Raw genomic sequence first — 11,316 nt, 5'->3', positions numbered from 1 at the left:
TAGGATATGAGCGTGAGCCATTGGCACCCAGTTGGAACTTTGATTTCTTGGACTTCCTTTGAATCAGAGTTGGCTTCTGTTTTGTTTTATTGAAGTGATGGCACAGTTTTCTAGGGTAATAGACACTTAGAGTGGACTGAAATGGGTCATCTCTAGGGAAAGAATGACTAGTGTTTTGATTTATTTTGCATTGCTGGGGGGTTTACTCCAAGTCCTTGCACATGCTAGACAAAAGTTTATCACTGAATTGTTCTGTAGTTGCATATCAGATGTTATAGAACAAGTTTTGTTTTTTCCTTCAGTGCTGAGGAGGGATCCTAGGGACTTTTGCATACTAAGCAAGTGCTCTACCATTGAGCTATATTCCCAACCCCCTTGTTTTATTTAAATGGCAAATTTGGACTAATTGTAATTCCTTATCGTTAATCATTTCCTTGGATTAAAAGCTGACCATATATGATACATTCCTTTAAAAAAAAAAAAAAGAGGGGCTGGGATGGTGACTCAGTGGTAGAGCGCTTGCCTTGCATGCCTGAGGCCCTTGGTTCGATTCCTCAGCACCACATAAGCAAAAAGAAAAAAGCCGGAAGTGGCGCTGTGGCTCAAGTGGTAGAGTGCTAGCCTTGAGCTGAAGAGCTGAGGGACAGCACCTGGGACCAGAGTTCAGGCCCCACAACTGGACCCCAAAAAAAAGAAAAAAGAAAAAAAAAGGAAAGAAAAATAGGTAACATTGCACCAGGACTCTCATCCAGGGAGGTTGAGATTTGAAGATTATGGTTCAAAAGCAGCCCAGGTAGGAAAGTCTGTGAGATTCTTATCTCCAGTTAAGAACTAAAAAGCTGGAAGTGGCTCTGTGGCTCAAGTGGTACAATGCTAGCCTTAAGCAAAAACAAACAAACAAAAACAAAAAAGCAAACCTTCAGGGACTGCACTCAGGTCCTGAGTTGAAGCCCCAGGACTGGCTCATCCTACTGAGGAGGTGGAGGTTGGAAGGATCAAGGTTAGAGGTCTGCTGGGGTAAACGGTTAGCTAGATACAACACCTTCATCCATAAGCTAGGCCTGGTGGGCATGCTTGTGATTCAAGCTATGCTAGAGCCCATAGGTAGGAGGATTATGCTCCAGGAGAGACCTCGAAATAAAAATACAAGACGCTACTTGAAAAATAACTAAAAGCATAAAGAGCTGGGTGTGTAGCTTAAGTGATAAAATACCTGCCTAGAAAGTTAGAGTCCCTCTGTTCAAGAACAGGTAGATTGAAGGTGGTTCAGTGATAGAGTGCTTGCCTTGCATGCATGAAGCCCTGGGTTCAATTCCTCAGCACCACATAAGCAGAAAAAAAGCCTGAAGTGGCACTGTGGCTCAAGTGGTAGAGCACTAGTCTTGAGCTGAAGAGCTGAGGGATAGTGCCCAGGCCCAGAGTTCAGGCCCCACAACAACAACAACAACAAAAAGAACATGTAGACTTTCCCTGTTTGATAATTTCCTTCCACATTGTTCCTACTGAGTTACTGGGTTTGAACTCAGGGCCTCATGCTTGCTAGGTAGTGTTCTACCACTTATGCCATGCCTCACACTGTTTTGTGCTGTTTATTTTGGAGATAGTCTTGAGAACTTTCTCCCTAACCTGGACCCAAACCTCAATCCTTCTGATATCAGTCTATCGAGCAAGGTTAATGGGAGCCACAGGTGCCTCCCTGAACTCAGCTTTTAAACATTTTTCATTTTTTCTGCACGTACCTTGCACATATCAGCATGGTCTTGGGCTTCTTAGTGCACATGACTATTCAGGTCTAACATTCTAGGACATCTTTTTGTCCTGGCTTCCTCCGTATTGTTTTCTACTAAGGTGCCCGAAGATACTTAATCTCTTGAAAATGAGGATTCTGATTAGGATGGCACACCTTTGTAGGGTACTCCTGTGGTTTTCACCATGTCTTCAGTACGTGTAATGCTGTTGTGTTTTGTTTCTTGTCTCTTTACAGCCAGAGCTTCAACTACTTGCAAAATTTCCATCACAGCATTCCCAATTTCAAGTGTGGTCTTTATCTCCTCAGACTTTTGATGGTCCTTTTGGAGAAATCTACAGCTCCTGCTCAGAAGAAATTAAAAATAGGTGATAGGCCGCGATCTTCCTTTCTTTTTTCCTCATTCTTTTTTCTTTTTCTTTTTTTAGTCAGGAATAGGATTAATATTGCATGATTATAAACCTGGGGCTTTGTGCAATTTTGTGCTTTTTTTTTTTCCTAGAAAGAGCTATGACATTGCTTAGGGTGACTTTATTTAGGTCAACTGACTTGTTTTATTTTTACTTATTTTAATTGACTTATTAGTTATACAGGAGGGATTTTATTGTTAACATCTCCACCTTTACACTGTATTCCAGTTAACTTCACCCCTCCCATCACACTCCCTGCCTGTCTTCCCCTAAAATACATTATTCCCCAGCAGATTTCCTTGTTAGGTTTTCATACGTCGCCACCATCACCCTTTCTATGTGTCTGTTTACTTGTCCAGGTTGTTTCTAAAGGGAATAGGACATGTTGCATCTTAGACTGATGGGTTTATTTCTGGAAGGCGCACTGCAGCAGGAAGGTGTCTACTTTTTTTTGGTCGGTCAGGGGGCTTGAACTCTGGGCCTGGGCACTCTCCCTGTGCTCTTCGGCTCAAGGCAACCGCTCTGTCACTTGAGACACAGCGCCACCTCCTGTTTTCTAGTGGTTTATTGGAGATGAGTCTCACAGACTGTCCTGCCCGGGCTGGCTTTGAACCGTGATCCTCAGATCTCAGTCTCCTGAGTAGCTAGGATTACAGGCATGAGCCACCGGCACCTGGCTTGTGTCCACTTTTTTTTTTTTTTAATAAATTTTTATTGTAAAAATACTATACAGAGGGGTTACAATTACGTGGGTAAGATAATGAGCACATTTCTTATCAAGCATTGTAGCTTCCTGCTTTGTTTCCCCTTCCCATCCCTTCGTATCCTCCCCGCCTCCCCTCCCCCCCCCCACCAAAGTTGTAAAGTTCGTTTTTCGACATAACGACTTGTACATCTCATTGTTGCAATGGGTCCTCCTGTATCCCTGTTTTAACAATTTATTTTTTCCCTTCCCCTCCACATATACCAACATCATATATAGTGAAAGCAGGGGTCGTACCATGGGGGAGGGACATACAAGGCAACAAAGTTGTGTCCACTTTTTAAAAACTGCTTATTAAGCCGGGCGCTGGTGGCTCATGCCTGTCATCCTAGCTACACAGGAGGCTGAGATCTGAGGATTGCAGTTCAAAGCCAGCCCGGGCAGTAAAGTCCTTAAGATTCTTTTTTTTTTTTTTTTTTTGGGTCCGGTTGTGGGGCCTGAACTCTGGGCCTGGGTGCTGTCCCTCAGCTCTTCAGCTCAAGGCTAGCACTCTACCGCTTGAGCCACAGCGCCACTTCCAGCTTTTCTTTTTGCTTATGTGGTGCTGAGGAATCGAACCCAGGGCCTCAGGCATGCAAGGCAAGCGCTCTACCACTGAGCCACCTTCCCAGCCCCGTCCGTAAGATTCTTATCTCCAATAAACCACTAGAAAACCAGAAGTGGCGCTGTGACCCAAGCAGTAGAGCGCTCACCTTGAGCTGAAGAGCACAGGACAGCACCCAAGCCGAAATTCAAGCCCCATGACCGACAAAACAAAACAGAAAATCTGCTTGTTAGACTAAGAACTTCTTAGTAAATTTAAAGTAACAATCCTTTTGCCTAAAAATAAAAAAATCTTCCCTGAAAGGCAATATTTCGGTTATCTGGTCATTTCACATTATTTACAGTACCCCTATTGATATGTGAGTGAGATGCCTTTGTCTTGTTTTTCAACAGCTTCCATGGCCAAACAGTTCCTGTGTCGGGTTTGGCCACACGGGGAGGAAGAGAAGAGCTCTGGCTTTAATGACCAGCTCCATGATGTGCTTTGGTGAGATGTTTGCTTTATTCCAGCGAGCATCACATGGTCTTGTTTTCATTTTGCTCCTGCAGCAGTCCCTCATGTGGTCCGCAAGTGACAAATGACCTTTGTTAGGTCAAACTTGAAAGTAGTGCAGTAGGTTTCAGTTTAAAATAAATTCACATAGGAATGTGCAGATCTGTAGATCCTCCAGTTGTGCTTTCTACCCCCAGCTACTTTCTTACTGTTCAGTAGTCAAATAAGTGGTAACTAAGACATGTTCACAACTTCCAAGGTGTCTAATTGTATTTCTAATTGAGACTTGCTTTGTTTACTTAACCCCTGATAAGTATTTAAAACCTTCATTATTAAAAGTAAATACCAGGGGCTGAGGGTTTAGCCCAGCTCAAGGCCCTGGGTTTGGTCCTCAGCCCTGGGGGGGGGAAAAAAAAAGCTACATAAAAGTAAATACCAGAAGTGCTCAAAGCTTGGTAACTGGCAACATCTCAAAAAAGGAAAATTGGATTAGGAATTCTGTAACATGTGTTCATTCTCCTTTACATGATTCCCTGTGTAGCATTTATCTAGAGCACACAGACAGTGTCCTGAAGGCCATAGAAGAGATTGCTGGTATTGGAGTTCCAGAACTGATCAACTCGCCGAAAGGTGCATCTTCTTCCACGTTCCCTTCACTGACCCGGTAAGTGAATGCTCACCTGCTCCTTCCTAGCATATAATCACATGTATGTAGTGGCCTGATAGCCATCCTTCTCTTCATCTAGTTCTGATACAGATGCTCACTGAGAATCCAAGGGAAGGCACTGACCTTCTACGTGCACATCCATCCTTCACACCTGGGGCTGGATTATGTGGCTCAGTGTGGTAGCACACAAGGGTGAGGCCTGAGTTCAATCCTCAGTACCACAAATAAAGAAAACAAAGGACAAAGCCATTATATAGCTAATCGTGCATATTTTAATCTGTTATGGCTGTTAATAGTCATAGTTTTCTTTTTTTTTTTTTGGGTCCGGTCGTGGGGCCTGAACTTCTGGGCCTGGGCACTGTCCCTCAGCTCTTCAGCTCAAGGCTAGCACTCTACCACTTGAGCCACAGTGCCACTTCCGGCTTTATTCTTTTTGCTTACGTGGTGCTGAGGAATCGAACCCAGGGCCTCATGCATGCGAGGCAAACACTCTACCACTGAGCCAACTTCCCAGCCCAGTCATAGTTTTCTTAATCTCAAAGAGTCTTCCCAGTTTTGTGGGGATTATTTTTTAAGATAGACTCTAGCCGCATAACTCAAGGTGGCCTGGAATCGTGATCCTTAGTACCCAAATGCTGAAATTGCAGTTATGTGCCACCACACCCAGTTTAGTCTTTCTAGTTTAAACAGCACCTTCAAAAATCTTTTCTAACAAATATTTTCTCATTTGATCTTTTAGTAATTTTGTGAGATCAGTATCATTACCCTGAATTTGTTGTTAAGGAAAATAAAGGACACAAAGAGAATTTTCAAGTGTATGTAGGCGATAATGAATGTGGAACCAGGATGCAAACTTATGTCTTCTACTCTTTCTAGTCCATCAGACCGTCACCTCCTTTCATAAAGTTAACTCATTTTTTCAGACATCATCTTCTTGGGCTCCTTTCTGAATCCCTTCTGTTCCCTTTGCCAGCACACCCCAGTGAAGGACATTCAGAGAGGGGAAAGCACTTATTTCAGTCCCTTGGATTCTTCCTAGGAAGTTCTTTCTAGGCAGTACATCGTCATATGGGTATGCATGCTTATTTGTCCACTTTATTTTTTTTTTTTTTTGCAAGTCCTGGGGCTTGAACTCAGAGCCTGAACACTTTCCCTGAGCTTTTTTTAAAGCTTAAGACTAGCACTCTATCATTTGAGTCATAGCCCCACTTCCTGCTTTTGTTTTTGGTTTTTTTTTTTCCTGTTGTAGGGCTTGAACTCTGGGCCTGGGCACTAACCCTCAGCTCTTCAGCTCAAGGCCAGTTCTCTACCACTGGAGCCCACATTACCTCTTCCAGTTTTCTGGTGATTTGTTTATTGGACATAAGAGGATCACAGACTTTCCTGCCTGGGCTGGCTTTGAACTGCAGTCCTCAGATCTCAGCCTCCTGAGTAGCTAGGATTTCAGGCATGAACCACTGGTGCCTAGCCCACTTCTTGCTTTTTAGTAGTTAATTGGAGATAAGAGTCTCATAGACTTTGCTGCCCAGGCTGACTTCAAACCATGATCCTCAGGTCTCAACCTTCTGAGTAGCTAGAAATACAAGCGTGAGTCACCAGCATCTGTCTTTGTCCCCCTCTTTTAGAGACACCTTTGTCATCTTCTTCCGAGTGATGATGGCTAAGCTGGAGAAGACAGTGAAAGGTCTTCAGGCTGGCACAGCAGCAGATGCCCAGCAGGTGGGTCAAATGTTTTCCCAACAAGAAATACATTGTGGATTACTTTGAAGTTGTTGATGCTTTCATTTCTTGGGATAAGGGTTTGTCTTGAATGATTTCCTTTGAGTTACAAAAGTCTAGGAGTTTTTTCAAAGAGCACTTGGTTTGATTTCCTTTTTATCTACTGGAAGGTGAAAGTTGGATTGTTTTTCCTTCCTCCTGCCCAGTTCTCCACTTGCCACCTGGCATGAAGTAAGCCAACCCATTTGAGTGCTACATGCCTTTGCAGCCTGCTAACCAGATCTGAAGTAGCCTGCTGAGTACAGGACTTAACACAGAATCAAAATCAAGATTTCAGAGAGGCCGGGGACTGGCTCACCCTTGTAATTCTAGCACACAGGGATAGCACACACACACACACACACACACACACACAATGTGACAGAGATCTCGTGGCAAGTAGGTATGCTGCACAGAGGCTCTTAACTACTTGTATGTATTACTGAAAAGACTCCTAGACAGAAGATGCTGGTGACTCACACCTGTAGTCCTAGCTACAAGAGGTTGAGATCTGGGCTAGGAAGGTGGCCCAGTGGTAGAGTGCTGGCCTTGCATGCATGAGGCCCTGGGTTTGATTCCTCAGCACCACATAGGCAAAAAGCCAGAAGTGGTGCTGTGGCTCAAGTGGTAGAGCACTAGCCTTGAGCTGAAGAGCTGAGGGACAGTGCCCAGGCCCAGAGTTCAGGCCCCACGACTGGACCCAAAAAAAAAGAGGTTGAGATCTGAGAATTGCAGTTCAAAGTCTAGTTAGACACAAAGTCTGTAAGACTACACTCCCAGAAAAAACATGGGTTGGACTCACAACTGGATGTTGTGACTCAAGTGGTAGAATGTTAACTGAGCAAGCTGTAGGTCCTAAATTCAAATACCCATACAGCTAACAAAATGAACAAATAAGCCTCCTTGTTGTATGTTAATTTTTTCACACTGTATACAGAACCATTTTGTGAGTGTACTAGATGCTACATCTCTTTGGAAGGATTATAGTGAGAATAAAGTAGAAGTATTTGCTTCTTTCTTTGGCTGTCCCCAGATTCATGAAGAGAAGCTCCTCTACTGGAACATGGCTGTTCGAGACTTCACTATCCTCATCAACCTGATAAAGGTGAGTATATGGAGATTGTCTGCTCTGTCTCATAAGCTAACTGCAGAAACTAAGGTCCTAGCTCCAAAATGTGCTTTTCTTCTCACAAGCCTTTGGGACCATGTGGTCTTTTTCCCTTGTAGCCCTGCCCATTCTGGGTATCATTTTTCCCCATAGCCACTATCTCATTCCTTCTCTCTTTTTAATATTTTTGTTGGTCATGGGGCTTGAACTCTCAGCATTCACACTGTCTCTGAGCTCTTTAGCTCAAAACTAGCACTCTACCACTTTGAGCCACAGTGCTACTTTCAGTTTTCTAGTGGCTAATTGGAAATACGAGTCTCACAGACTTTCCTGCCCGGGCTGGCTTTGAACTGTGATCCTCAGATCTCACCCTCCTGAATAGTTAGCATTACAGGCATGAGCTACCAGCACCCAGTTGTTCCTTCTCTTCTTTGTCCCTTTGCCATCACACTTACCATGAGTTATCCCCCTTTCTCTTTGCTCTGAGTCCTCCGATTTAAGCCCATTGTCATTTCCAGTCCGGAGTGCACTCATATCATTTCTGCTAAGCTTTCTTACACTCTAGGCTTCTGAGCAGACTAGCCCTTTAATTTAGAATGTTATTCTCGCTTCTTTCTTTCTGAAAATTGACCTGGAGATTCTTGGAGGTACACTATTGACATGTCTTCTTCATTTTAGAATTTTCTGCAATACCCAAAGTTATAGTTTGCATGGTAGGAAGAGACTGAGGTGCTTGATGGCCAGACTCAAATTTGGTTTCTTGTCTTTTGCTTCTCTAGGTATTTGATAGTCGTCCTGTTCTACATGTATGTTTAAAGGTAAGAAATTCCTTGGGTCGTGTTCAGTATTTTTCTTTCTGTGACTCATTATGGAGAATGCCTCAACTGAGATGAATTGCTTAAGACCTTGCCCACATACCACTATGATCCATGCTAAGAGGTGGTACTTTAGAGAAAACAGTACCTACTACAGTTAATGACTACAAAAGGCAGGGTTTGTTGTTGTTGTTAGTTTTTTTTCCTCTTGGTTGTGGAGCTTGAACTCTGGGCCTGGGTGCTGTCCCTGAGCTCTTCAGCTCAAGGCAAGCACTCTACTACTTGAGCCACAGAACCACTTCTGGTTTTCTGGTGGTTAATTGGTGATAAGTGTCTCAGGGACTTTCCTGCCTGGGCTGGCTTTAAACCTTGATCCTCAGTTCTCAGCCTCCTGAGTAGCTAGGATTACAGGCATGAGTTATTGATGCCCAGCCAGCTACATCTTTTTTGTGCATGAATGTCTTTAGCCAGAGATAAACCAGTGCGTCTCTTTTTTCCAGTATGGACGTCTCTTTGTAGAAGCATTTCTGAAGCAATGTATGCCTCTTCTAGACTTCAGTTTTAGAAAACACCGGGTAAGAACTGCACACAGGGAGCAAAAGCATGCTCTGAAGCACAGACAATAAGTCTATGGTGACTCCAGGGTTGGACTGAGGGTAGGAACAATCTATTGCTCATATTCTGGGCCACAGTTATCTAATGCAAGTTTACCTCGAGCCAGAGCTGCCCACATGGGAGTGAGCATTCCAAAGTAGACTAACTGGCCTCCTCAGACCACTCTCTTCAGTCTCACCTTTCCTCCACCCCTGATCAGAAGGTAGGGGCTCTAATAGATAATGGACAGATGACAGACAGACCGATAGATAGGTAGAAAGACTGACTGAAAGGGAGAGAGAGGAGAGAGAAAGCATCAGTCCCTTGTGCTGCTGTACTCCCAAGACCTCATGTGCTTCCTAGGTCATCTATGAGAAATTTAAAAGTAGAGTTCAGAGGGAAGGGTGTAGGAAGTGTGATAGAGGGGTGAAATTGATGAGAATATGCTGAAATGCATGGTGATTTAACAATAAGATAAAACAGAAGGATCTGTATAACATATAAACTAATAAAAGAAAGTTTGTCTTAGCCGGGCACTGGTGGCTCATGCCTGTAATCCTAGCTACTCAGGAGGCTGAGATCTGAGGATCGCGGTTCAAAACCAGCCTGGGCAGGAAAGTCCGTGAAACTCTTATCTCCAATAAACCACCAGAAAACCAGAATCGGCGCTGTAGCTCAAGTGGTAGAGCGCTAGCCTTGAGCTGAATTGCTGCTGGACAGCACTCAGGCCCAGAGTTCAAGCCCCACGACCGACCAAAAAAAAAAAAAATGTTATAAAACGCTTGTTACAATGAATAGTCTTCATATTTTTTACACCAAGTGACATCCAGAGTTACAGTAATAAAGTAAGAATAGAAACATGAATTCTACTGACATTTAGCAAATTGAGATTTGTAGTATACCCACAATCTTACTTTGTTTCACTTAATCCTGAAAGAAAAAAAAAAAAGGTGACGTTTATCCTAATTTGCAGATAGGAAAACAGAGGCATGATAACTCTTTAAAACTGCAAACCTAAGGCTGAGGTAGAAGGGGATTATGAGTTTGAGGCCATCCTGAGTATTGATCCTGCCCCAAAGAAAAATGTTATGACCTTCAGGTTGACATAAGGTACAGAACAGGGGGCGTAAGAGGTAGGAGCTGGCCACCACTCTCCTATTAGGCAAAGTTAAGATGGCTGTTGACATAGGCTGAAGCCTGCACTTACCTTTTTAGGAGCCCTTGGTTGCAAGGATGTCTTAGCATCTAGAATCAAAATAGAACATTTCTGTAGAACATTTATGGATTGTATTTGTAGGATGATGTTCTGAGCTTACTAGAAACCTTCCAGTTGGACACAAGGCTACTTCATCACCTTTGTGGACATTCTAAGGTAAGAAGGGAGCAGCTCACACCACTGCTAGCATAATCTGCAGTTGCTCTTGGGAGGCCCATGGGCTCTAACTACTTTCTTTTTAACCTTTCTTTTTTTTTTTTTTTTTGGGTCTGGTCGTGGGGCCTGAACTCTGGGCCTGGGCGCTGCCCCTCAGCTCTTCAGCTCAAGGCTAGCGCTCTACCACTTGAGCCACAGTGCCACTTCCGGGTTTTTTCTTTTTGCTTATGTGGTGCTGAGGAATTGAACCCAGGGCCTCATGCATGCAAGGCAAGCGCTCTACCACTGAGCCACTTTCCCAGCCCCCCTTTTCAACCTTTCTTGTGTTGGTGTGTGCACCTGCGCCAGTCCTAAGGCTTGAACTCAGGGCACGGGTGCTGTCTTTGAGCTTTTGTGCTCAAGGCTAGTAGTGGTCTACTAACTATCTGAACCACAGCTTCATTTCTGGCTTTTTTGATGGGTGATAAAAGTTTCATGGACTCTCCTGTATCAGCTGGCTTCAAATCCTTATCTTCAGATTTCTGCCTCCCTTCCGTAGGTAAGATTACAGGCATGAGCCACCCGCACCGGTTCTAAAGCACTTCTTGACTGAAGACTCTAGGATGCTGCTGGGTGTGCCTGCTGTAAAGTACTCCGGGTGGATGAACCTTCCATTAAGTACTGGCTGCTGGAGGCAAGAGGTGTTTTAATGCAGCTGCCTTAGCGCTTTTCAGCTGCACCCTCATACTTCTCAAGAACTAGATCTGTAACAAAAGGGCTTGATGCTTGAAGTACTCTTACAATTGTGTGAACCACTGTCACCTCTGTCTGAAGGCACACAGAATCCTAAGAGTTCTGTCCTTACTGTCAAACCTTAGAATTTCCTGAGCCTGTTCACATTACTCTACTTCCCAGTCTCAGCTTTCCCCCTGCTTCTAAGTTTAGAAATTGAGACATAGAATTTTAAGGACTTTTCAAGCTAAACACAACTACTTTCTGTTGTTTAATATTATTCTACTGTCTCAAGAATATTCTTTTTTTTTTTTTTTGGGTCCGGTTGTGGGGCC

General features: G+C 43.8%; 1 protein-coding gene across 1 annotated transcript in view; it reads left to right on the top strand.

Annotated features, from left to right (window-relative positions):
- The window catches only part of Fancd2 (Fanconi anemia, complementation group D2), a 75,315-nt gene that overhangs the window by 58,274 nt on the left and 5,725 nt on the right, over positions 1 to 11,316 (top strand). Inside the window, exons 29-36 of the mRNA XM_013010343.1 lie at positions 1,985 to 2,115; positions 3,857 to 3,950; positions 4,498 to 4,620; positions 6,249 to 6,342; positions 7,415 to 7,486; positions 8,269 to 8,307; positions 8,805 to 8,879; positions 10,196 to 10,270. Coding sequence (XP_012865797.1) covers positions 1,985 to 2,115; positions 3,857 to 3,950; positions 4,498 to 4,620; positions 6,249 to 6,342; positions 7,415 to 7,486; positions 8,269 to 8,307; positions 8,805 to 8,879; positions 10,196 to 10,270 — 703 coding nt within the window. The remainder of the gene's footprint in view (positions 1 to 1,984; positions 2,116 to 3,856; positions 3,951 to 4,497; positions 4,621 to 6,248; positions 6,343 to 7,414; positions 7,487 to 8,268; positions 8,308 to 8,804; positions 8,880 to 10,195; positions 10,271 to 11,316) is intronic.

Source organism: Dipodomys ordii, unplaced genomic scaffold (genome assembly GCF_000151885.1).
Source record: "Dipodomys ordii isolate 6190 unplaced genomic scaffold, Dord_2.0 Scaffold12, whole genome shotgun sequence".
Classification (NCBI taxonomy): Eukaryota; Metazoa; Chordata; class Mammalia; order Rodentia; family Heteromyidae; genus Dipodomys; species Dipodomys ordii.
Note: the sequence above shows the minus strand (reverse complement) of the source record. Positions and strands in the feature narration are given on the sequence as shown.